The sequence below is a fragment of the Musa acuminata genome, chromosome BXJ2-3 (assembly GCF_036884655.1).
Source record: "Musa acuminata AAA Group cultivar baxijiao chromosome BXJ2-3, Cavendish_Baxijiao_AAA, whole genome shotgun sequence".
In the NCBI taxonomy this organism is placed as follows: Eukaryota; Viridiplantae; Streptophyta; class Magnoliopsida; order Zingiberales; family Musaceae; genus Musa; species Musa acuminata.
The window spans coordinates 35,434,437-35,458,853 of record NC_088340.1 but is presented as its reverse complement, the minus strand read 5'-3'; the positions used below and the strand labels follow the sequence as shown (position 1 = coordinate 35,458,853).

Genomic DNA, 24,417 nt, shown 5'->3' with positions numbered 1-24,417 from the left:
TTCACCAAATAACTCCATGATAGGAGTCATTCATTATCTTATCCATAAAGGTACTAAAGTGTGATTGGTTCAATACAAATACCACATAACATAGATTGGTAAGGGTAGAGAAGTTGCACATACATGTCAGCTCAAATATCATAAACAAAAGAAGCTGCTCAGAACGCTAGAGATGTGGTGATGTGATAATTGAAATCAAACAAATTGGATGCTGATCAGTTCCTTAACTTCCACACTTTCATACAATTAAGTATGGAGATGACGAAGTGTTTATAATAAGATAAGATAATAATAAATATTAATTTCAGTAGTCTTTAAGATGCATAACATTATACAGGAAGGGCCCAAAATTCACTTCTACATTCAATGATGTGCTCCATATGTTGCCTCTTGTTTTCCCAAACAAACCAGCAATCTATGGCCAGAAGCAAGCAAGAACCTTCATCATGCTTAACATGCTCTGTGGCTGGCAGGGCGAGCCGAACAACAGTGATTTTGCCGTATTGATAATGATGCAAGATGAGCATAGTAGCTGCAGACTGAATGTACAACACCCAGTTTCGAGGATCCACCAGAACCAAGTGGTCAAATTGGATATTTTGGTAGAAGATTAATCACTTATGCACCAATAATGCTTGAGGCTTGTTTTTCACATGATCGATAGGGGGGAGGTGGCAAACTGTTGATGCCAGCAAATCCCCCTTCCCCAATTGATGGATTTTTTAGAAGGGTCGAATCTAACACATTGTCCGGAATGGCATCCAAGGTTTCTTCGAGAAAGGACTTGATTGTCTGCAGAATTCAAATTTAACATTATTGGTCAAAAATAGAACACTGGAACAATGAAAAAAGAAGAATGAACACTGATAATAAAGATAACACAGGTTGGTAGCAAATATTCACCAGATTTCAATGGAATAACAAGAACACAGGATGGCTAACATGGACCACTGATCATTGATGATATGGAAATCTACAATAAGGAAAACATAGGCAACAGAACCTGTTTCCTAATCATGAATGCACTATCAGACATGCATGATTCTGTGCTATGGCTGTTCCCTGTTAGTGCATATACAGTATGGAAAGCTACAAATAGGAAAACATAGGCAACAGAATCTGTTTCCTAATCATGAACAATATCAGACATGCATGATTCTGTGCTATGGTTGTTCTCTGTTAGTGCATATACAGTATGCAGATTGCAGTTAAATCAAATCGTAAATAGAAGAACATATGCATTTCAATATTTAATCTAAAACAAAGAAACAACACTATGATCCTCCTAAGACTGGGATGTTATTCATAAAGTTACGAACATGAAGTATGACGATATTCATGACTTATTACAACATAGGAAGAAAAGGATATAACAGAGGAAAGAGAAAACAAAACTGTACCTCCGAACTTGGCATACTACCGTTGACATGTATCAACAGTGTAACCGAACATGGCCATGTGGCCACCTACCAGTACACATGCACGTACCAAGGTTTGCAATACCCTCCGGTCCAGTTTACTGCAGGTTTCAACGGTCCAATAGTCTACCAGCACACACGACCTATACTGGCCCCCTTTATCTAGAAGTCTGGTGACAGCTGAGACTCTTAGTAGTAATTTTTATTATCATAGATCATGACTGATACCGTGCATCTCAGATTTAGATAAATAATCATTGTTTATACATGTTAAGTTCATTGTCAAAGATAATAAACGAAGCTCATAATCTCACCTAAAATGGGTTTCAAATGGTCAAAGCACATGTTTGCATAACCGCACAGAATTTTACAAACAACAGAACAATTTTGTTTCTCATGCAAAAGTCAAACATTCACTAATCAAAGATATGAACCATTCCAGTCATTCTATGAAGTTGCAAAATTTAGCTGCAGATGCATTAAAGCGAAAAAATTCTCCAGAGGCTTAGTGAGGACAATGAAGCATACAGATATGCAACACAGCTACATAGTACTTGAACATAACATTTTCCACTTACCGTGCAGTGTCGCAATGCAGTGTCAGCCTTACGTTTCCAAAGACCATTACCAGGCTCAGAGTGGAATAGGTTTAACAATGGCTGTATCAGAAGAGGAACATTATTAGACTGGCTGTAACAGTGTAAGAGAGGAACATCAATTTAGTAGATAAACAATGTGAAATGTGCTCCATTGAAACATAGAAGGGTTGGTGCCACAGATGAACACTCTACTATAACCAAGTAACCAAAATCATGGTTTGCTAAACCAGCCAGTTCAGAATGGTTCGGCAGGTATTTACCATCCAACTGTCAATTGGTACACAGACAAGCCCAAACTAGATGGTCCGGTCCAGTTCAAATATTGTATATCTAATATTTTTTCTCCCCTTTTAGTTAGGGTTCAAGGACTCCTCGTGCTCACGAGGAGGCCTACATGGGGTGCATGGCTACCACTCGTCGTCAGCCACCCACTCTGACTTGCCTCCTCTTCCTCCACTGCTTCTTGTTCCTCCCCATCTTCTTCCTTTTACTTCCTTCTTCCTCTTCTTCCATCTCCATTGAGGAAATGGTCCTAGAGGGGAGGCAAATGTAAGGAGGTGGTTATTATCATGATGGTGTTGGAGCGATATAGTTATAAGAGGTAGTGGTGAAGAGAGAGATGGAGGCAGTCGAGGTAAGGTAGAGGTGGAGGTTAGGGATCAAGATTGTGTGGAGATGAGGAGATGGAGAGGAAAGAAGATGAAGACAAAAAGGAAGGAGAACCAAGATGAAATGATGTGGCTGGCAATTTAGGGCTTAGTCAACGATGATGTGGGCAAACATTATATTCTTCTATTATCTTTAATATTGGTATATACTTATGGATGGTGAAAAGGATATACTTGAACTGCTAAGTTTAGGAAAAGAAAGCACAGAAATTTAGGTAATATTAGATGTATCAACGATGAAGATTAAAAGATACATTAATGATAATGAGATTAAAGAGAATTAGAGAAAATTATTTATTAGCATTAAACAAATAACTTCGTTGTAATGATCAACAATAGTAGTATGTTTAGCAATCATACGTTTGTTCATAAAATGAGAGTAGATGAGCTAAAATAATATTAAAAAATAAAAATAAAAGTAAGAGTGTAAGACCTATGGTATCCATCTTGAGGTGTGAAAAGTTTAGGAGAGCAAGGACTCGTTTGCTTGACCAGCTTATTCAACAAAATTTTGAGATTTTAAAAAATATCTCTTGAAAGGTGGAAGAAGTACCAATTTACCAGAACAAAGGGACATATCCAAGACTATTCTAATTATCAAGGAACCAAGATAATGAGTCGCACCGTAAAAATTTGGGAAAAAATAATTAAAGATTAAATAAGATATGAAACAAATATTTCTGAAAATCAATTTAGTGTTACTGGTGTGATGTGTTGAGTATGATGACAGAGTGCGACAGCAGATCATAAAGGGTGGGAGAGGGCAGCTAGTGCACTCAAGAGGAGAGTAGGCAACTTGGAAATAATATGTTATCATTTATAAAGAGGACAAGTACTTGAATTGTTAACTCATAGATAAAACAAAATACCTAATATAACTTTCACCAATTTAAAGAAGTCTGAAATTAAGTTATTCATGATAGCAGATAAGTATTGACATCACCACAAAATGACATCAGTCTGCAAGAAGAATGAAGCGATTAATCTTTGACTCTATCATAAAATGAAAGGAATTGATTTAATTTGAATTTTGATTAGCTATTATTTCAAACAAAAGTTTTAAATATTGGTTAAACTGATATGTTCTAATCGGTATTTACCAATCTGGCCAAGAACCAATATCAAATCATATGGCCTGATACCGATATATATTCTAGTCATTTTACTTTTTATTATATTATTCAATGATATCAAATAATAGAGGTTGGTATACCGCCTTGTATTTAAAGCCTTACTTTCCGATTACAATTTTGATCTAAAATACTTTTTGATTGTCTATTTAGTAATCACAAATTGCAGGTACAACAAACACCACAAAGGAAGCATTAAACTTGCTAATTGTGAAAACAAAGGATATGAATTATTTTACTAACCTTTACCATTTGTCTAACATTTGGCTTGTTGGGTCCATATTTTCCTAGTTCAGAGTCACCATACATTTGATAATTTTCAAGGATCTAAATCATGAAAATATGTCAGAAGCAAAAGGTAATATAAAAACTAATTATAGCATTTTACTGTACCTGACGGCGAGAAAGATTTGAACTTGAAGCACCATATACTTCACTGTCAACATGTCCCAAAGTATTCCATGGGCTGGAAAACATTCATTCATAAATTAGTCCTCCAAGTAAACAAATATATATAAGGAAATATTGGAAAAAACACAGAATAAATTGATGAAACATTAGGAGCAAAAGATGCCTACCTGTTCAACAATGCCTAGTATATTTTTGTGAGATAATACGGACAAGCAGTCTTATAATATTTGAGAGTTTTACAACTAGTTTTATTTAAATAGAAAACTCCAGCTTCAAAATTTCACATTGGAAGTACTGAAGACAAGCTTTCGAAATTCAAGTTAGTTGCCGATAGAATAAGGCGAAAATTGTAATAATGATTGGTGAAATCAAATGATTAGCTTGCTTAAAATTATAATGACTTGAAGTCTTGAACCACTGAACTATTTTTGTAGAGCAGATCAAGCTGATTATTATCAAAATGATTTGAACTGCTTGAAAGACTCCACAGGCATTTCATTGCATTGAGTCCTTTCATTAACTGATGTAAAGATCAGTAAGCCTGGCCATATTTTTTCTTTGGAGGAGTTGAGCAAATATAAAAATTTTAAATTTTTAAAAATTTAAATAATTTTACCATATTTGCAGTTCCATGATGATAAGTTAAAAGATGTGGAAGCACACAAAGCTAGATCATACAAAAGGATAACTCCTGGAGAGCATACTTATTATAAGCAGCACGACCAACCATGACACCATTAGCTCCTTCTCTTAGAGCTGCAGTAACCTGTCATGAAGTAAAAGAAAAAAGTCAAATATGAAATACAACACTTTTATCTTTCTTCGGTTTAATTGTTTTAAATTGGACAGGAGATTTTTTACTTTGTCAAAATATACCAGCAAACGATATATTGTCTCTCGATCAAAGATGTGTTGTTAAAAAAATAGAAAACTTAATTTTAATAGCAAAATAGATGAACCAAAAGAAAATAGAAAAGGGTGATTCCACCAACTTTACCCATTACACAAGTTATAGAATCCTGCTTGGCCACTTAGGCAAAAAGATAAAAGTATTTGAGATGTCCAAACTATTTGAGATCAACTACATGAATCTTTTTCACCATTTATGCTTTGTACACTGCAAAATCCTTAGTTGAATCAAGAGTATTCAAATCACTGTTTATAACTTTAAATAAAGTCTTCTTAAGTTTCCCTCTATGTTTCCTCGCATTAGTAATATCAATTATCTCACCATAGTTTGCCACAACATATATATATATATATATATATATATATATATATATATAGAGGAAGTTTTTCAGTAAGGAAAATACTGAAAGTTAATCCATATGAAACTTTAAGGTCATGAAAAAATTCACTTATTAATTCTTACAGTGTTAAATATAGAGACTGTAGATTTAAAAAGTATGACAAACAACTGAATCATGAACTTTCCCATGTCCATGTCACTATATAGCAGTCCCTATAACATGTGAGTGCATCAACCATAGCAAAGCATCATTTTGGGTCATCTAGAGACAGAGTTGATGCTAAAGAAAACTAACTTCCAAAGAAGATCATTTGTTCAAATCAAGCAATGGAATATTCATTTGAATTCATGCTTATCATCTTTGTGCCATTAAATAGGGTTCAATTAAAGAATATCTAATTTATTTAAGCAATGGTGACATCATGGTTCACAACAGTATACCATGTTGTCACGAACGGTCGTCGCGCACTCGCAACAACTCCCGTTCAACGAACCGTTCGTCGCTCACACCTACATGTATAGCTGCTTGACAGCATGTTTTCTCTTAGTTTTGGGCCATTTTGCTTGTAAAAATGTAAGTTCGAACAAGCTGCATCGTTACAAAGCGACCGCTCACCGAACCGAGCAAAACAGCCCCAAAACAGCCCAAAACAGCTCTGTTTTCGCGTGCCGCGGGCTGATTTCTGGAATCTGCCTCCGCTCACCAAAATGTCAGCCATCTCAGCCCCTTTGAACCCCCCGGGTGGCACAGGGCTGGATGGGGCTTCGGATATATACCGGGCGTTGAACACTCTTTCGCAAGTTCGCACGTTACCTTGACGGGAACTTGTTGCCGCGCCCGGGACCAGGTGAGCGGCTGTTTGTGGGCTTGCAGTTGTTCGTTCAACCTTCTAAAGCCCTTGTTTTCCCCCTCTCCCTCTTTTCTCTTGTGCACGCAAGGTGCTCGCTGAATTGCTTGTAAAGCTTCCCCATTTCGCGAGACGTCGGGACTTGTCCGCCGCTTGTTCTTTCGAACTAATCAACTTTCTCTTTTTACAGGTCCTTCGGGACCTGCGAGAGGTTACAAGTGGGCCGATCCTTGCGGAGCAATATCGCAAGGGCGAAGCGCGACTTAGGCAAAGCAAGCTAAGTTCGCGTCTTTGCCGCAAGGGTGACTCGCGACTTAGGCAACGCAAGCTAAGTTCGCGTCTTTGGCCGCAAGGGTGCCTCACGCCTTAGGCAATTCCAGCTAAGGCCGTGACATTGTGGTATCAGAGCGGGCAAGCACTTCGTGCGAGCAGCGAACGAACTTTGCAACTTCGCCATGGCAAAGCATCGTGATGAATCAAGCAAAGACGGGGCAAGCCGGACCCTTGCCCCAAACAGCCGCAGGTGGGCTGCATGTGCACACTCGCTCTCATGCTGTTGGAGCCGCTCAAGAGGAGCGCGGCAGCGAACATGATGAGCGAGAAGTTGGCTACTCTCCGCGAGCGGAGGAAGCGCAATCTGGAGCGCTAACTGGGAAAAAGAGTCACAAGGAGAGACTCACAACGGCGGAAACCCGCCTGGATGTTCTTGAAGCGAGCATGGAGGAACTCTACCATGGCCAACAAAGGCTTGTTGGGGTAGAGAGCTCGCAAGAGGAAGCGGAGTCCAGGATCGACAAGGTCGAGGCCCTAGTCGACCGACTGTCGGATGACACCAAAGACTCCGTGCAACACTTACAGGATGTTGTGGCGGAACTCACTTCAAAGGTGGTCATGCTCACAAGAACACTAAATGCGGGAGGAAGCAACACCCGCGTTGCACCGCCACAAAATTTGAGGGCACCCGAGCCTCATGGATATGGAGGGGCCAGAGATGCCAAAGAGCTCGAGAACTTTCTGTTCGACATGGAACAATACTTCCGAGCTACGAGGCCCGATTCTGAAGATACCAAAGTTTCTATAGCAACAATGTATCTGAACGGAGATACGAAACTTTGGTGGCGAACCCGTTGGGAGGAGATCCAACAAGGTCGGTGTCGAGTCGACACATGGGAGGACTTGAAGCGGGAGTTGAGAACTCAGTTCCTACCGGAGAACACAGAGTTCGTCGCAAGAAGGAAGTTGAGACAACTCCACCAGAGTAACATCATCCGAGACTATGTAAAACAATTTTCTGCACTAATGCTGGACATACAGGACATGTCCGAGAAGGACAAGTTGTTCAGTTTCCTCGATGGTTTAAAGTCATGGGCTCAACAGGAGCTAAATCGAAGGAATGTTACCGATGTGGTCGGGGCAATTGCTGCTGCAGAAAGACTCACCGACTTTGTTTCCTCTGAAGACCCAGGGAGAATGAAACAATCTTCAGGCAATCGCCCTCCAAAACATTCTTGAGGGAAGGAGCTCGGGGGCGACCAAAAGAAGAAGAGTTCCCACAAAGGGCCAAACCCGAAAGGCAAGGCCTCGAAACCTAGAGGATGTTTCTTATGCGGAGGATCGCACATGGTGAGGGAGTGCCCACAAAAACAGGCACTCAATGCTTTGACGGCTTCCATCCACCCCCCCCCCCGATCGGACAAGGGCAAAGCTATTGCTCTTAGTTCGAGCAGTTCTGAATCCAGCAGTGACGACGAGGAGTCGCAAGGACCCCGAATGGGAGCAATGCGTTTGTTGAACGCCATGCGGGGTCAAATGGGGGAGAACATCAAGACAAAGCTACAAAAAGCAGGAAATAGTGAGTTGATGTATGTGGATATCAAGCTAAATGGCCAAACGACCCGTGCAATGGTGGACACGGGCGCTACCCACAACTTCATAGCCGATCGAGAAGCACAGCGACTTGGGTTGATCTTAGAGAAGAGCCCAAGTCGAATGAAGGCGGTGAACTCGGAGGCCAGGCGAATCTCCGGGTTGGCGAAGGGCGTTCCCATCAAAATCGGGACATGTAGCGGGAGCACCAACATGATGGCCGTGCCTCTAGATGACTTCCAAGTGATTCTTGGAATGGAGTTTATGCACGCGGCGAAGTTGGTGCCAATGCCGTTCTTGAACTCCCTATGTATGATAGGAGGCGATGACCCCTGCGTGGTTCCCGTCTCTCGGAGAGGAACTAAGGAGCCCCAACACATATCGGCATTACAACTGAAGAAAGGGGTGCGAAAAGGTGAATTGACATTCGTGGCTACTATGAAGCTAGAGCCACTCAACGAGAAGGCCATTCAAGAATCTGCTGCGGTGGCGAACGTCCTGAAAGAGTTCAAGGACGTTATGCCCCCCGAGTTACCGAAGACTCTTCCACCACGCAGAGGCGTGGATCACAGCATCGAGCTGGAGCCATGAGTGAAACCTCGAGCGAGACCACCCTACCGCATGCCCCCGCCAGAGTTGCCAGAACTCAGGAAGCAGTTAGGTGAACTGCTAAGCGGTGGTCTCATCCGCAGCTCTAAAGCACCTTTCGGAGCTCCAGTTCTCTTCCAGAAGAAACAAGATGGGAGCCTCCGATTATGCGTCGACTACCGAGCCCTTAACAAAGTGACAATGAAGAACAAGTATCCCATCCCGCTCATTGCGGACTTGTTCGACCAATTGGGCAAAGCTAAGTATTTCTCAAAACTCGACCTTCGGTCAGGGTATTGGCAGGTGCGCATTGCTAAAGGCGACGAAGCAAAGACTACCTGTGTGACCAGGTATGGAGTGTTTGAGTTCTTGGTGATGCCTTTCGGCTTAACCAACGCTCCGGCCACATTCTGCACTCTCATGAACCAACTATTCAAGGAGTATTTGGATAAGTTCGTGGTCGTCTACTTGGACGATATCGTCGTCTACAGTCAAACGCTCGAGGAGCACGTCAAGCACCTTCGGACGATTTTCAAGGTTCTCAGGGAGAATACTTTATTCGTGAAAAGGGAGAAATGCTACTTTGCTCAAACTGAGATATTATTCTTGGGACATCGAATCGGTGATGGCTCCATTCGGATGGATAAGTCGAAGGTGCAAGCGGTTGCGGAATAGCGAACTCCAAAGAAGGTGCTAGAGTTGAGATCTTTCCTTGGTTTCGTCAATTATTATCGACGCTTCATAGCGGGGTATTCGAAGCGTGCAACCCCACTGACGGAGTTGCTGAAGAAGGAGCAGCCTTGGAAATGGTCTGACCAATGTGAAATAGCATTTCAAGACCTGAAGGCTGTTGTTCTGGAAGAACCAGTACTCAAATTGCCAGACTATAGGGAGCCTTTTGAAGTCCATACAGATGCTTCAGACTTCGCTATTGGGGGAGTACTCATGCAGGAGGGTCATCCGGTGGCCTATGAGAGTCGCAAACTCAACGAGACCGAGCGGCGGTATCCAGTGCATGAGAAGGAGATGACAGCAATGATCCACTGTCTACGAGTTTGGCGACACTATCTCCTCGGATCGCGATTTGTGCTGAGGACGGACAACATCGCTCTGAGCTATTTCCAAACTCAGAAGAAGCTCTCCCCAAAGCAGGCGCGTTGGCAGGACTTCCTGGCTGAATTTGATATGGCAATGGAGTATAAGCCTGGGAAGGCAAATGTCGTGGCCGATGCATTGAGTCGGAAGGTGGAGCATGTGAATGCCGCACAAGTGGAGGGCGGAAACCAAGCAAGTCAGTTGCACTCCAACTTCCTTTCCAGAATCAGGGATGGACTGTATAGTGACCCCCAGGTAGTTATCCTGATGCAGCTCATCAAAGAAGGCAAGGCACGACGATTTTGGGTCCAGGAGGGACTCGTTTACACAAAAGGGAATAGGGTTTATGTTCCCCGAGTGGACAATTTGAGGCGTGAACTCTTAAAAGAGTGTCACGATTCCCTTTGGGCTGACACCAAGGCATTCACAGAACGTTGGCTCTCGTGGATAGGGCCTTCTACTGGCCGAAGATGGGGACTGATGTGAAGGAATATATTCCAACATGCCTTACTTGCCAACAAGACAAGGTGGAGCAACGGAAGCCGGTGGGACTTTTGGAGCCGTTGGCCGTACCGGAAAGGCCGTGGGAGAGCATTTCCTTGGATTTCATATCAAGCTTGCCACTTGTAGGGGGACTCGGATCGATACTCGTGGTGGTCGATCGATTTTCGAAGTATGCAACTTTCATTGCCGCTCCCCTATACTGTTCAGCAGAGGAGGCGGCCAAGCTGTTGATGAAGGATGTAGTGAAGTACTGGGGAGTCCCACACAATATCATTAGTGATAGAGATGCTCGGTTCCTGGGACGATTCTGGACCGAGCTATTCAAATTGTTGGGATCGAAGTTATACTTCTCTACAAGCCTCCACCCCCAGACGGATGGCCAGACTGAAAGAATAAACTCGCTCTTGGAGCAATATCTCCGGACTACGTGAGTGCCAACCAACGAGATTGGGTGAAGCTGTTGGACATTGCCCAATTCTCCTACAACTTGCAGCGGAGCTCTGCATCCAACAAGAGCCCCTTCGAGATCATCACAGGACAACAACCGTCGACTCCGCACACCATGGCAATTGGGTATACTGGGAGTAGTCCATCAGCCTATCATTTCACAAAGGAGTGACATCGAATGCAGATATTGCGCGGGTTTACTTGGAGAAGGCGGCAAAAAGGATGAAGAAGTGGGCAGACTTGGGAAGGCGACCGCAAGAGTTTAAAGTTGGCGATTTGGTGTTGGTAAAGCTCCAACCGACGTCACTCCAATTCTTTAGGAACAAAGTCCACAAAGGATTGGTGCGCAAGTATGAAGGGCCCTTCCCAATTATCAGCAGGGTAAGCAACGTCTCTTACAAGTTGCAGCTGCCGGCGTGGTTCAAAATTCACAATGTTCTTCACACCAGCAACCTAAAAGCCTGCCACTCGGATCCGCAAGATGCTTCCCGAAGTGTTCCAACTCGGCTACCTCCCATCACAGCCTCCTACGAGAAGCGAGTTGAAACCATTCTGGCGGACCGCAAGATAAAGCTACCCAACGGAGCTGAGCAGACAGAGTACTTGGTGAAGTGGCGAAAGCTTCCCCGAACTGAAGCCAGTTGGGAGCCTGAAGACGCCCTGCGACATGAAGAAGAAATCATCAACAACTACCAACAAGCGTTGACGAGGGCGTCGACAGTTTAAGTGGGGGAGAATGTCACGAACGGTCGTCGCGCACTCACAACAACTCCGTTCAACGAACCATTCGTCGCTCACACCTACATGTACAGCTGCTTAACAGCATGTTTTCTCTTAGTTTTGGGCCATTTTGCTTGTAAAAATGTAAGTTCGAACAAGCTGCAGCGTTACAAAGCGACCACTCACCGAACCGAGCAAAACAGCTCCGTTTTCGCGTACCGCGGGCTGATTTCTGGAATCTGCCTCCGCTCACCAAAACGTCAACCATCTAAGCCCCTTTGAACCCCCCGGGTGGCACAGGGCTGGATGGGGCTTCGGATATATATCGGGCGTTGAACACTCTTTCGCAAGTTCGCACGTTACCTTGACGGGAACTTGTTGTCGCGCCCGGGACCAGGTGAGCGGCTGTTTGTGGGCTTGCAGTTGTTCGTTCAACCTTCTAAAGCCCTTGTTTTCCCCCTCTCCCTCTTTTCTCTTGTGCACGCAAGGTGCTCGCTGAATTGCTTGTAAAGCTTCCCCTTTTCGCGAGACGTCGGGACTTGTCCACCGCTCGTTCTTTCGAACTAATCAACTTTCTCTTTTTACAGGTCCTTCGGGACCTGCGAGAGGTTACAAGTGGGCTGATCCTTGCGGAGCAATATCGCAAGGGCGAAGCGCGACTTAGGCAACGCAAGCTAAGTTCGCGTCTTTGCCGCAAGGGTGACTCGCGACTTAGGCAACGCAAGCTAAGTTTGCGTCTTTGGCCGCAAGGGTGCCTCACGCCTTAGGCAATTCCAGCTAAGGCCGTGACATTGTGGCACCAAGAGAGGGGAGGAGGGAGAGGAGGATGAAGAGGAGGCATAATGGGGGAGGAGGATAAGAAGATGAGAAGGATGAGGAGCAGAAAAAGATATACCAGGAAACCATGTGGGCCGGCAATGACAGGCAGGCTGCTGAGAGTTTCATGGGGGGAGGGTGTCGTAGGCGGTGGTGACATCGTATGAGAGAAGAACGCAAGACCGATTAACCCTAAGACTCACCACTCTTTTTTAAAGAAAAAGAAAAACTTTTAGGGTGGTCCGCAGCCCAGTTCACATCCGCACTATTGAGTATGGCTCTGTACATACCGGTCTGACAAACATTATGAACCATGGGTGAAATAATCATGAAAACTCAGATCACCCAAATGGAAGATGAAATTAATCTTATAACATTCAACATTTGTATTAACAAAGCAGACTGAAATGTTATACTACATTTATATATCATTGCATTTTTTATTTTCTTTTCATCTAAAGATATTAGGTGAAAGCTGCTCCAGACTTACCTGATCAATGCATGTGATGCCTCCATTTATAGTAAAACAAATTTCCGGGAAATCACGTAATAAGGCAAAATAGTACTCATATCTGTAGACAAAGGTACACAGCTAAGAAACATATACACAAGCATCATACAAAAACATGCAATCTAGTAAAACAAAGTACACATTAACTTAACCAAGTGTCTTCAAATAATTATTTTAAAAATGTTATAAGAGAAAAGGTTAAGTTCCACAAGGCACCTAAATATTTAGCCATATGAAATTGATTCAACACATACAAGGCATAGAGAAGTATTCCAAATGCCAAAAACAAATGTAAAGCACTAGAGCTATATATGCTTATTACTCAACTCCAATCTAGTACATCAGTGTTTCCACAAGAAACCTTAATTAACAAGAGATGGCAGATGGAATGCTCCAACCGAGGTTATTAACACCCGTATGGACTGTTCCATACTGAGCAGTATTTATCAGTCTGCTAGTGGACCGACATATGGACCAATCCTTTCCGGTCTCTGGGATCCAGTTCAAGGTTTCCAATTTTATTTAGAGTCGACCCAGCCTTAACTTTCTTGATCTCTCCCATGGCTCACCTCCTTCATGATGACTACTGCTCGCTTCTCACACCAACAAGAATCGTCATCGATCCGCCCACCCGGTCCTCCTATTACTCCTCTGCCTCCTTTACTGCTCTTCTCATCCTCCCCTACCACACTCCCATCTCAAAACCATCACATATCTCGATATACTATGTGCTAGTATGACGGGACTTTGAATCTTAGCTCCAACAATTGTTATAATTCAAAGACAATAAGTTTAATCTTAGCTCCAACAAACATGTCTATTGGGATTTTAATCTTTCAATTAAAGTTTGTATTTCATAAAATTGATATCAAAATCAGGTTTAACTATGATTGGTATCGATGAAATTTGTCCAATTTAATAAGCAAGATCAAGATTCTTCAAGAAAATAATTTAATATACAAATAAAATTATAAAAATAGTAAAATATTAAATAAAATTTGTAAAATTAAAAATAATACATGCTAAAAGATTATTTTTTGTTCATACTAAATAAGATGTTTGACCGTTTTAAGAAAATATAACTAATATATAAAAAAATATTATAGATAAAAATGAAAAATAAATGGAGATTAAGCAAACCTTGCCCCAATTAATTTTTAGCTGATGTGTCAAGGTATGTAAATGGGCAATGCTTTTCTCTGTCTTTCCTAATTAAACCATTTTTCTTAATGAAATGAGATAAATAGGCATTTTCCCATTCTTTACCTAAAAATTATGTAATACATCAATTGATCTTTTGATAAGTTATAAACTAAGTTTGGAGCATTCAAGCAGTCATGCAACTAAGAGATCGACTAGAATGCAAGAAGATGGAGCACACACCCTATTTCAAGGCACATGGTTGAAGATATGTAATGCATCAAAAAAAGACCATATTGATTGGAGATTGAATGAAGCATGTAGTTATAAAACACATAACAGCAATTTACACATCTATAACTGCAAAAGTAGAAAATGCAGACGATAACATTCATACATAAGAAGCAACAAAAACAATACACATTGCATCCTTGAAATGCACAGTATGTTACAAACTTACAGTGATCTAGAAATATAATGTTATACTTGGTATATAATATGAACTAGCAGCATGGACTGAACAAAACATATCTATTAGCAAAACCATAGCAATTGTAAGTTTTAACCAGAATTAATAGATATTAGATGATAGCAGGAAAATATGCAATATGAACTAGAACGATTTGCCTCGTGAAATGTGCATTGGAATGCTAATCTGCATGGACTCGATATAACAGCCAATAGTTGGAAATTTTGAAATAACTACCAATTGAAACCGCTCAAAAATTTTACCCATCATGCTACCCACTCAAAATCATGTGAGAAGTAACAACAAGTAATGCCAGATCTTACTAATCAATGACATAATTCACCATATTCTTTCATATACCAATTACTGACATACTTTAGAGGGGGAACTTTCCGATTCGCAGCAGGACTGAGGCCATTGAGCAACGCCTTCCTTGCATGTATTATAAAATGCTTAGTCGGTGATCTAGAACTAACAGTATGTATGAAATTACCTGGGAAAAGAAATTACATGAATTGTGAATTATTACCATTACCGGAAAAGATACAAATAATTATGTAATGTTAAGTATTACCAGAAAACATTAAAAAAATGAAACTATGTACTCCAGTCCTGATGAATGCTAGACTCAGAAGAATAGATTACACATTAAGCTCTCTGTGATGATGCCTATCTCATGCTTGTTTTTCTTAAATTTTCTAAGAAATTTGCATCTAGGTCCTTGTTATAACTACAAGATCTTCTAGGCTACCAATGTTCAAAACAAGTATGAAGCAACTAAAATGTCAAACACAAGTATGAATTAATCCAAGAACATCATCGTGTAATAAAAACCACCAGCAACCATATAACTGGAAGAAAAGCTCTTGTATGGAAGCAGTGAGACCATAGCATATAGAGGATTATATGACCCCGAGTTTGGAAGTTAAGTCGACAATTTAAAAGTTTTGTAGTTAGTACAGATTCTACAGAAAAGCCTTGTCAGCATGTATAAGACAAAACTTAGTGGCCTTATTCTCAAATTGAACTTCAAGAAAGCATTTTACTGAATTTCCTGTGACTTCCAACTTTTCTTTGCTTGATGCAAGAGGATTTGGCCAGAAACAGATTTTTTTTGCCAAAAGATTCTGTTCAAATAAAATCTGAACTTTCATTAATGGGTCTCTTGTTGTGTGGTTCTGCCCTAAGGAGAGTCCTAGAGAGGGGAAGACCCATCATCTTTTCTTTCCCAATGCTAGCAGTAGAATTTTTGCTAGCCTTCTCTCGAGATCAGTGGAGTGAGATCTGATTTGCTGAGTAGGCAAGACTCCTTGATTGGGGAATTTGCTTTTACTACAATCTGTCGACGACATTCTTTTGCACTATAAAGCTAAGGAACATACCATACTATTTTGAATTGTTGACATGATTTTCTATAAATTTTGATAAAAACAAGGCGATATGTTCTAGTATTGTTTCTTTTCTGATTTCCATCCGTAGCTTCAATGTCTCATATTATCCTCTTATCTCAGACTCATCCTGTGATGTCCTACTATAAAATCGCACTGGAATCAATTTATTAAAAAATTTGATTTTTGACTGGATAGCTGAAGAACGGGAAAAGTGAATTCCTTGATATGGGGAGGAGATATTAATTCTGATTAATGTAGTTTTAAAGTCTCTCACTAACGACCTTATTTTTCTTCTATCAAATCTCTCAGTATACTCGAATCTTTTTTTTTAGACAGAGAAAAAGTAAATAATAATTGTTTATGCCTAATTTCTTAGTTTATAATTCTAAAAAGAAACATGGGGACTTAGAAGTCCTTTACTTGGAGACGGTGATTATGCAAAACAAGGATTCAAGTTTTGACCATATGGACGATTCCACCTGGTCAAGTTCCACATAGACATACCGCTCAATACCCAATACTTATCATAGTGGGCATAACACCAACTATAATAATAGTATCAGGCTGTACTAGATGGTAAACTTACCACCCAGTACCAACACCCTCCTCAACCATAAATCTTCATAAGCCAATTCTCTCTTTTCTTCTTCACTTTTCTTCACTAATAGCCTCTCTCATCTCTTTCTCTTCGCTTTCTTTTTTTATTTCTTCCCCAAATTGTTCTCATTTGCATCAAATTTCTCAAGTAACTTAGAACTGGAGCCTTTCTCTTGGTATAGGGTGGATTTCCTAAGAACCAATTTGATTTTTCTCCCGAACAAGGTAACTCTAGAACTTAATACCACGGTTATTTGTTTGCTTGATTAAGAGTTAGTTTTTTGCTTTATTAAGGCTAAATTTTTTTGCCTGAAGCCTTGATACTTTACCAATTAAGGTCGAGTCTGCACATACTTCAAGTAGGTCTACTTCAATGTAATTTAGATTTGTGTGGATCTAGACTAAATCAGCATCAAGAGGGCCTAGGTCAGCCCCAATTGAGCCTTGATCTGCATGAATCCAACCTAGATCTTTGTAGATCTGACCAAGATCCACATGTATGTGGAGGAAGAACAAGAGGAAGTTGCATAAGGAAGAAGAAGGAAGAAGAGGAAACCATGAGGAAGAAGAAAGAAGAGGAGGTTGTAAGGAATAAGGAAGAAGAGAACGGACTATACCAGGGAGATAGGTGGCAGCATCAATTCCACACACCCTGCAAGAAGAGGACTCACATTCGTGAGCCCTAATGGGTGTTTTATTTTTCTTTTTTCTTTTTTTACACTGAGACCATCTGAAACGATGGTCTCGATATAAGAAAATTTGTTTCGCCCATACCAATACTTACTGCCTGTTTTGTACCACTCTAGGCAAACGGATTGCCTTGATGTTAGCAACCTTTTCTTCATCTTCCTCTCCTCTTTTCCTTTGTTTTTCCTTCTATTGTTTTCTACGTTTCTACGCACAAGCCTCAGTCAATACATCATTCTAGCATACCAACAGAACATACGTTAAGACAGCATACCTTTCTAGCAAAGCATTTATTGTTTGCAGTAATATTTGGTGATCAGTTGGCACAAGGGTGTGCCTAAAGAAGGCACCCCCTTGATTTCTAGTCTATTAAAGTAACTCTAATATGGTATTTAAACTAGGAAAGCCATACTTTCATATCATAGATTAGAATCTTAAGCAACATAACATAATAAACATTTCAATAATTTTGGTAGCAGTGAACCACATCAGCAGTTTACGCCTTTACGGTCATATGCATGGCATTCACGAAACTGCTTGACTTATGGGTATCATCAACGAATGAATTTAACTATTGCCAATCCATGAACACCACACTCATGCACTATGACTGGATTATGTAGGAATTTATGCACTTTTTCAAGGAAAAGGAGAATCATGAAAGTCCCTTACAGAGTTCATCATAAGAATCACGATCATCGACACCTATTCTGCATTTCACACTGACAGGAACATCACAGTTGGAAGCAATGGCTGACATAGCATCTCCAACAAACTTCATTTGTTCAAAAAAAAAAGAAAAGAAGACACTCAGAGTATGCTCCAAAAAGTAAAGTGTTTAAGGCTACAAAAACCTAGCAACATTACCATACTATATTGTAATTTTTGTATAAATAAAACATCAAACCTCTGGGTCAAACATTAGACGTGCACCAAAGCAACCATGGCCTGCAACTTTTCCACTAGGGCATCCACAACTAGCACAAATCAACAAAGGAATTAAGGATTATAAAGTAAAAATAAGCTAACAAAGAAAGGGATGAAGTACCTAAAGAAGAGTTCATACGAACTTGAGATTAATTTCATCATAAGAATAAGAATTTGCAAGCTCAGCTGCCTTTGCCAGGTTTGTCAAATTACTCCCACCAATTTGTAGAACAACAGGATGTTGTATGGGAGAAAATGCCAAGAACCTATCCTAAAACATCAAAAGATAAATCAATGCATAAATTTGTTTTGTAATATTCCGATTTCAAGAAGAAAATAGTTTCTCATAAGTGGAAAACGAGCAAGGCTCGTGAAAGAATAAATTTATTAACCTGCCACTAATTTATGTTAAGATGCCCAAGTACCCACCAAAAAATCAAATTGAGAAGTAATCACTTAATTGGGAATTCTGACAGATTCTAAACCATTAGATGCATCAAGCGCAAATTCACTAAATCACAAATATAGTCCCAGACCCAGATATGATGGTTTTCTAAACCATTAATCAGTTGTGGACCTGATAACTTAATGGTCCAAAAGAAAATAGAACATTCTATGATGGGGCAGAATTGCCAAATCAGCTATTATATTCTTTCACAGTTAACCAGAAATATGTGGCATATCTTAGCTGCATTACATATCCTGAGGATGGATCTCAAGAATTAAAAAAGAATAAAATCAAACAGATGTGTATTGATAAAATGTCTGAAAACATATGACAAAAACCAATCCTAGCAAATAAACATCATCTCATTTAAGACAAAAAGGCATCAGGGTTGCAACTTATCTCTAACATCTGTAACTTAGCTTTCTCCGAAGTGTGTTATGCTTTGAGCAATTTTTTTGAAGTTTTAACAGGAAAATGCTAAACAAGGATGTTAGCATTTCGAGAAAAAATTGTTAATATTCAAATGCAACATCTCAACCTTGTCTATGATAGTTTCATCATATCTAAAAACAGCATATCAAATGAATGGTTCTTTACCAGGTTTTCACTTTGATGAACAATAGTTTCTGCGACAACCATTTCTGTATAAAGCCATGCATGTTTTGATATTAATCGAGCAAGAGTCCTGTAGTGGTTGTCTGTCCAGTCCATCATGGGTGCAATGCTACAACACAGAATAAGCATGCATTGAATAAGCTGAAAGCATCTGAAACAGATTTTCTGGAAACATTGTTGTTGATCTACACTGTGTACCTAAACAACTGTGGAAAATATTTCCGATCGATAGTGGTTCTGGAACAAACAAGATCTTCATCCATACAAGAATGAAATCTCTTGAACCGTAGAGAAGGTCCATTCGGTATGTCAAAGGTTTTCTTTCCGTGGGTTGTAATATTATGAAGATGACGAGGGATGAATGCAGAATAAACGGTGTACACTGCAGACTTCATCACCTCATGGAATAAAGCATGTGTGAATTCCCTGCATAATTGCAATGATCAGAATTAACAAAGAAACTACAGAAATAGCCCATGTATGGTAGACGATCCATTGAGACCTATAAAAATCATGCAGCATGGTCGGTATCTAGTACCTTATATACACATAATCAGAATTACTAGATGTGCATTACTACAACCACAAGTTACTCTGGATATTCTGTAGAGCTAGCTAGAATCATATAAGTCATATTGAGAAAGAGCACAAGATTAGAAAACATATCAGAAGAACACATCAGTCATTTACTATATCCCAACAGATAAATAAAAGAGTCTGCAATTACTTACCAATCAGGCCAAATTAGGCTAATTTAAGAATCAGACTGGGCCAGCAAGGTTCTAAATACCCCCTGGACCAGGTGGTATTTACTGGTCCAACAGTGAACCGGCATATGGACTAGCCTTTTCAGGTGGTCAGGCCTGGTTCAGCCTTCTTTTTCATTTTTTATTTGGGAGAAATTTACTTCATCTTTTAACACTCTCTATATTATATGCCTGGTATGAAGACTTTATTTTTAGTTACTAAACTGTGGCTTATCATGATATGATTAGACCAGCCGAAGAACTTCTCATCTTCCCACTCAGCAAGAATTGCTTACAGTGTATTATGGGCTCTCATGCATTATATCCAAAGCAACTAGAAAACTGTTATGGCTTCTACTAGATCATGAGCGTTCCTAGGACCAACACCACAATTCTCAGATGACATACTGGTTAACAAGCACTGCTGGAAATCAAAGATTAATTAACAACAAATGCATAAATATTATTAATTAAAGATAACCAAAAAATTGGGTTGTTAATTAATTGATTGCGAAGTAAATCAGGCATATTGCACATTTAGACAATTCTATAAGCATATTAGTATTAACTATGATTCTGAGAGAAAGAAGACTGAGTCCTGAACAATTTGCAGCTACTAGTTACGGCATAAATGTCATCGCACCTGTACCTAAAGAACTATTATTCTGCGAACCAATTTGGTCCGTGTAAAGAGTAGAGAGACCATAAATCTACAGTTTCTCCATTAGTTCCATAGAACGGAAGTTATGGAAGAGATCCTAAACAAAAGGAAGCTTCATAGCTTGATGCCAACTCCTCCCCGCACTCGTTAGCACTGGATTTACCAGAAGATCAAAATATTACTAAGAAACGAACGAAGGTCCCCTTAAGAGGACCGAAACAGTTCTCTCCCCTTCGGCCCAGGAGATCCCCAGAAGAAGAGGAGGCAGCAAAAGGAGCCCAACAACTTACGCCGCCTACTTCGACGCCGCTGCCGCGAGAGCGAAAACGTCCCCGCGAGAAGATAAGTGAGAGAATGGCCGACGAATGAGGCGAATCGTGCGATGGGTGTCAAATGGACGGGACGGGGTGCACGGCGAGCCCAAGCCCGCCGTCCGATCCAAGATAGAAAGTTTTGCAAAAAGGCCCGGTCATATTTTCGTTATTATGGAAGCTCTCTCATTTTTAATTTATAATTTATATAGAAATTTCTATTTGCAACCATTCTTACCATTTAGGTTCCGAGTATAAGAAATTTTAATATTTCTAAATTATCACTCTGTATGCTTTTTTTTTTTTTTTTCTTCTTCCTCCATCTTAATTCGAGGGAGCACAAGCAACAACCACAGGGGCAGACGACGACCCTCGTTACGACCATCAACGGAAGCAACAACAATTGATGAGCCTCGCTCTTCGGGTGTTTGTTAGCGTCGTCTTGCCTCTACGACTTTATGATTCTAAAGACTTTTGAAAAGAGTTACGAAGGAAACAGATTTAATCATTTAAATGATTAATAGACTCATTTAATCATTTAAATCAACTCACATTTTTCCACATCTAATGTAAGGTTGCCACATATCATATTTCAACAATCGACCTTAAGAAGCACGTACTCTAAAATATTTGGATCCAAGTTAACAATAGTACAATCGTTTAACTACCTAAATTAACTTAAAACTACTACACTTCCGATAAAGGACTAAATTAGAATGCCATAAATAATGTTAAAGCGAAATCTTCATGAAGACTTGGCAGCAGAAGTCATTCAGCTTCTTTGTCAACAGGATGGGTGTCGATGTGAACCGTAACAACTCTGATACATCAAAGAGGCCATACAAACTGTGAATGATATTCCATGGCAGCAACAAGTAGGAGATCATGGAACATTTCCCCGCTTAAAGAGACGGCAAAGTTGAGAGTAGCAGGAAACAACATTTCTGATATAGAAACATGTCATCAGGAAGTAGTACAATCCTAGATGTTTATGACATTGCGTTTCTCTATTGTGCCCATTCCAATCCTAGCTCAGCAGGCATTTCAACAAACACAAACAAGAATCACAAGTCATTCCCCGCTGCAGCTGCCGCCACCTTAGTATGGTGGTGGTGGATAGACTCCTGGATAAGCTGTTGCATAGGCAAACTTCATCCATCAGACATCAAACAATACATTCTGTATCCAACTGTTGAATCTGATGATACATTACCTGGAGGGTAACAGGGCTGGCCTGGTGGCGGAGGGTATGGCTGCGGTGGCAGGTATGTTTGGGTGGGTGGATATGTCGGAGGGTACTGCTGCTGCAGCAGGGGAGGAGGGTATATTGCCGGCTGATACAGGGCAGGATCGGGCACCTGCGGGTATCCTGCTGGTGGGTAGGCTGCCGGAGGATAAGAGAAAGAATCTACTGCTTTTGGGGGCATGTATGGAGAAGCGTACTGCGGTGCTGGATTGTACGGAGGAGCGGTCGGAGCATAGCTTGAAGGCGTGGCAGACTTGGCAGGTTTCTGTGTCAACCCCAAGAGTGACCAATGAAGAAGAGCATAAAAATCTAATTTTATTGGCTTCAAATTCAACTTTACATGCACGACGAACTCGCTTCATCTATTTATAGGGATTTGAAATATTCTTCTAGAATGATGGAGGAGGAAGACCTTAAAATTCAACTTCACTTGCACAATGAACTCTGACTCATCTAATAGAATGATAGAAGAAGAGTATAAAAGTCTAACTTTATTAACTTTGAACTCAACCTTACGGCCACAATGAATTCGTTTGATCTATTTATAAGGATTTAGAATACACTTCTAGAATGACAGAGGAAGAAGAGTATAAAAATCTTATTTTATTAGCTTTAAGTTCAACTTTGTATGCGCAATGAACTTGCCTCATCTATTTATAGGAATTTAAAATACACTATTATAGATCGGCTAAATTCAAAAGAAACCTAATCCTAAGGATTCATTCAATTTTCTTTACAATATATGCCTATGATTTTGACACTGCTGATATTACACCTTTCAAGAGGATTTTATTTTATTCCAAGATATATTGAAATCTTTTTAAAATATTCGTGTATTTTTCAAAATAGCCAAATCTTCTTTTCATTCCAAGACAATCTTGCAAGGCCATGCATACATGAATTGAGTTTATTTTCGGCAGATTTATCATCGCACCCATGCATTAAGCATTTAGGAAATAAATGAATTGATCAATTGAATAAAAGAACAAACTATGTAGTATGTAGCATGTATCAGCTCAAGTTTTTAGATGGATTGACAGTCTACAATAATATAGCTCTAACTGATCAAGAAATTAGGGCTGAAAAGAGAATGACAATAACCTCTGCTTTTCCAGCGTTTGCGTAATGCATGATAAGTTTTACCTCACCAGAGTACCTGTGCAGAGGAAATAACAAATGGAATTAGCTTCAAATCTTCTCAACCAAAAAAAAGATTGTTCTCCTCCTTTCTCTGGTTCAGAGCGATTACAGAGGACTTACCTGCCAGATCTTGACTGGATCGACCAACAAGAGTCGTCGTATCCTTGAGCAAGGACCTTGCTCAGCTGCACCCTGAGAAGAGATGCCGTTGAACTTGCACGCTTTGCGTTCGATCAATTGCGTGAAAGAGATGAACATTTGGTGGGAAGGTTAGCTGATACCTGCCACTGCCGATGAAGTCGTCGTGGGAGACAGTGTTACTATTCCAGACCGAGACGCTGATCTCGCGAAGACCTTCTATAAGAGACAGGGCCGTCTTCTCCTGGAAGCTGGGGTTCCTGCCACCATCTGCGGTCCATCATCAGCACCAAAGTTAAAAAGAGTTGGTCCACACATCAACCCAACGACATATCACCCAGGATTCACCTGTGCAGGTGCGAGTTCGGAACTTGGTGGTGGCGTATTCGAGGATTACATAGGGGTCCTGCCGCGATATCCACTCGGTGTCCTTCAACTTGTTGCATCCAACCACTGGGGAAGGTGCAAAAGTACCAGTCCAGAGGAGGAACAAAGCTGTAATGATCATTCAGCACAGAAGCAAGGGGATAAAACACTGGAGGCTAACCTGTGACCTCAAGAAGCTGGCCTTGGATCGACATGACGAGCGAGGGAGAGAAAGCAAGGAGGGCGAGTTGGTCGTGAGCTTCCTGCAGGAGTCCAGAAATAATGTCAGTGGTGATCGCCACGTGACAAACCGCGTCGTCTTCATGGAATCTTGAGCCGTTCTACGCGGTTGAGTTGGATGTCGTAATCCGCGGATAGGTGAGGTTTTGATCAGCACCCTACATCATATCATAATGCTGCGATGAACGGTCAAGATGGGAGGGAGAAAGGTCCGCAGTCCTTCGGTATCCGTAAGTGACGTAATAACGATGGAGGAAACGAGAGAGACCGAAGAGATCTCCGTCGCAATGCCCTTCGAAAGACTCCGTAGCAAGACGTTGACTTTTTGGCACGTTTGACGTTGACTATTCCGTTGACGTAAAATAAAATAAAATCCTATTTGTCTGCTTATAATTCTATCTTCATATTTTTATCTTTTTCCACAA

The 24,417-nt window shown here is 40.7% G+C and overlaps 2 protein-coding genes across 5 annotated transcripts; both read right to left on the bottom strand.

Annotated features, from left to right (window-relative positions):
• Window positions 1-20,939, bottom strand: LOC135607921 (uncharacterized). 4 transcript variants are annotated; one of them, XM_065100146.1, is made up of 13 exons: window positions 20,842-20,939; window positions 19,343-19,570; window positions 19,127-19,253; window positions 18,225-18,352; window positions 18,062-18,131; window positions 17,827-17,929; window positions 14,855-14,972; window positions 12,850-12,931; window positions 4,931-4,992; window positions 4,209-4,281; window positions 4,059-4,142; window positions 1,997-2,077; window positions 1-792 (listed from the first exon to the last, which is right to left on the bottom strand). In XM_065100146.1, exons 2-13 carry the CDS (start codon window positions 19,537-19,539, stop codon window positions 619-621), a joined length of 1,299 nt encoding a protein of 432 aa, XP_064956218.1. In that variant the 5' UTR covers window positions 19,540-19,570; window positions 20,842-20,939; the 3' UTR covers window positions 1-618. The 4 variants fall into 4 exon arrangements, with proteins under 4 accessions (XP_064956218.1, XP_064956219.1, XP_064956220.1 ...); XM_065100147.1 differs by lacking the exon at window positions 20,842-20,939 and adding an exon at window positions 20,534-20,815; XM_065100148.1 differs by lacking the exon at window positions 20,842-20,939 and adding an exon at window positions 20,540-20,815.
• A 758-nt stretch (window positions 20,940-21,697) lies between these two features.
• LOC103979348 (elicitor-responsive protein 1) lies at window positions 21,698-24,061 on the bottom strand. The gene is made up of 7 exons (XM_009395464.3): window positions 23,934-24,061; window positions 23,735-23,839; window positions 23,530-23,656; window positions 23,369-23,440; window positions 23,210-23,264; window positions 22,076-22,373; window positions 21,698-21,995 (listed from the first exon to the last, which is right to left on the bottom strand). The coding sequence occupies exons 1-7, from the start codon at window positions 23,965-23,967 to the stop codon at window positions 21,961-21,963; spliced, it is 726 nt and encodes a 241-aa protein (XP_009393739.3). The 5' UTR covers window positions 23,968-24,061; the 3' UTR covers window positions 21,698-21,960.
• Between the last annotated feature and the right edge of the window lie 356 nt (window positions 24,062-24,417).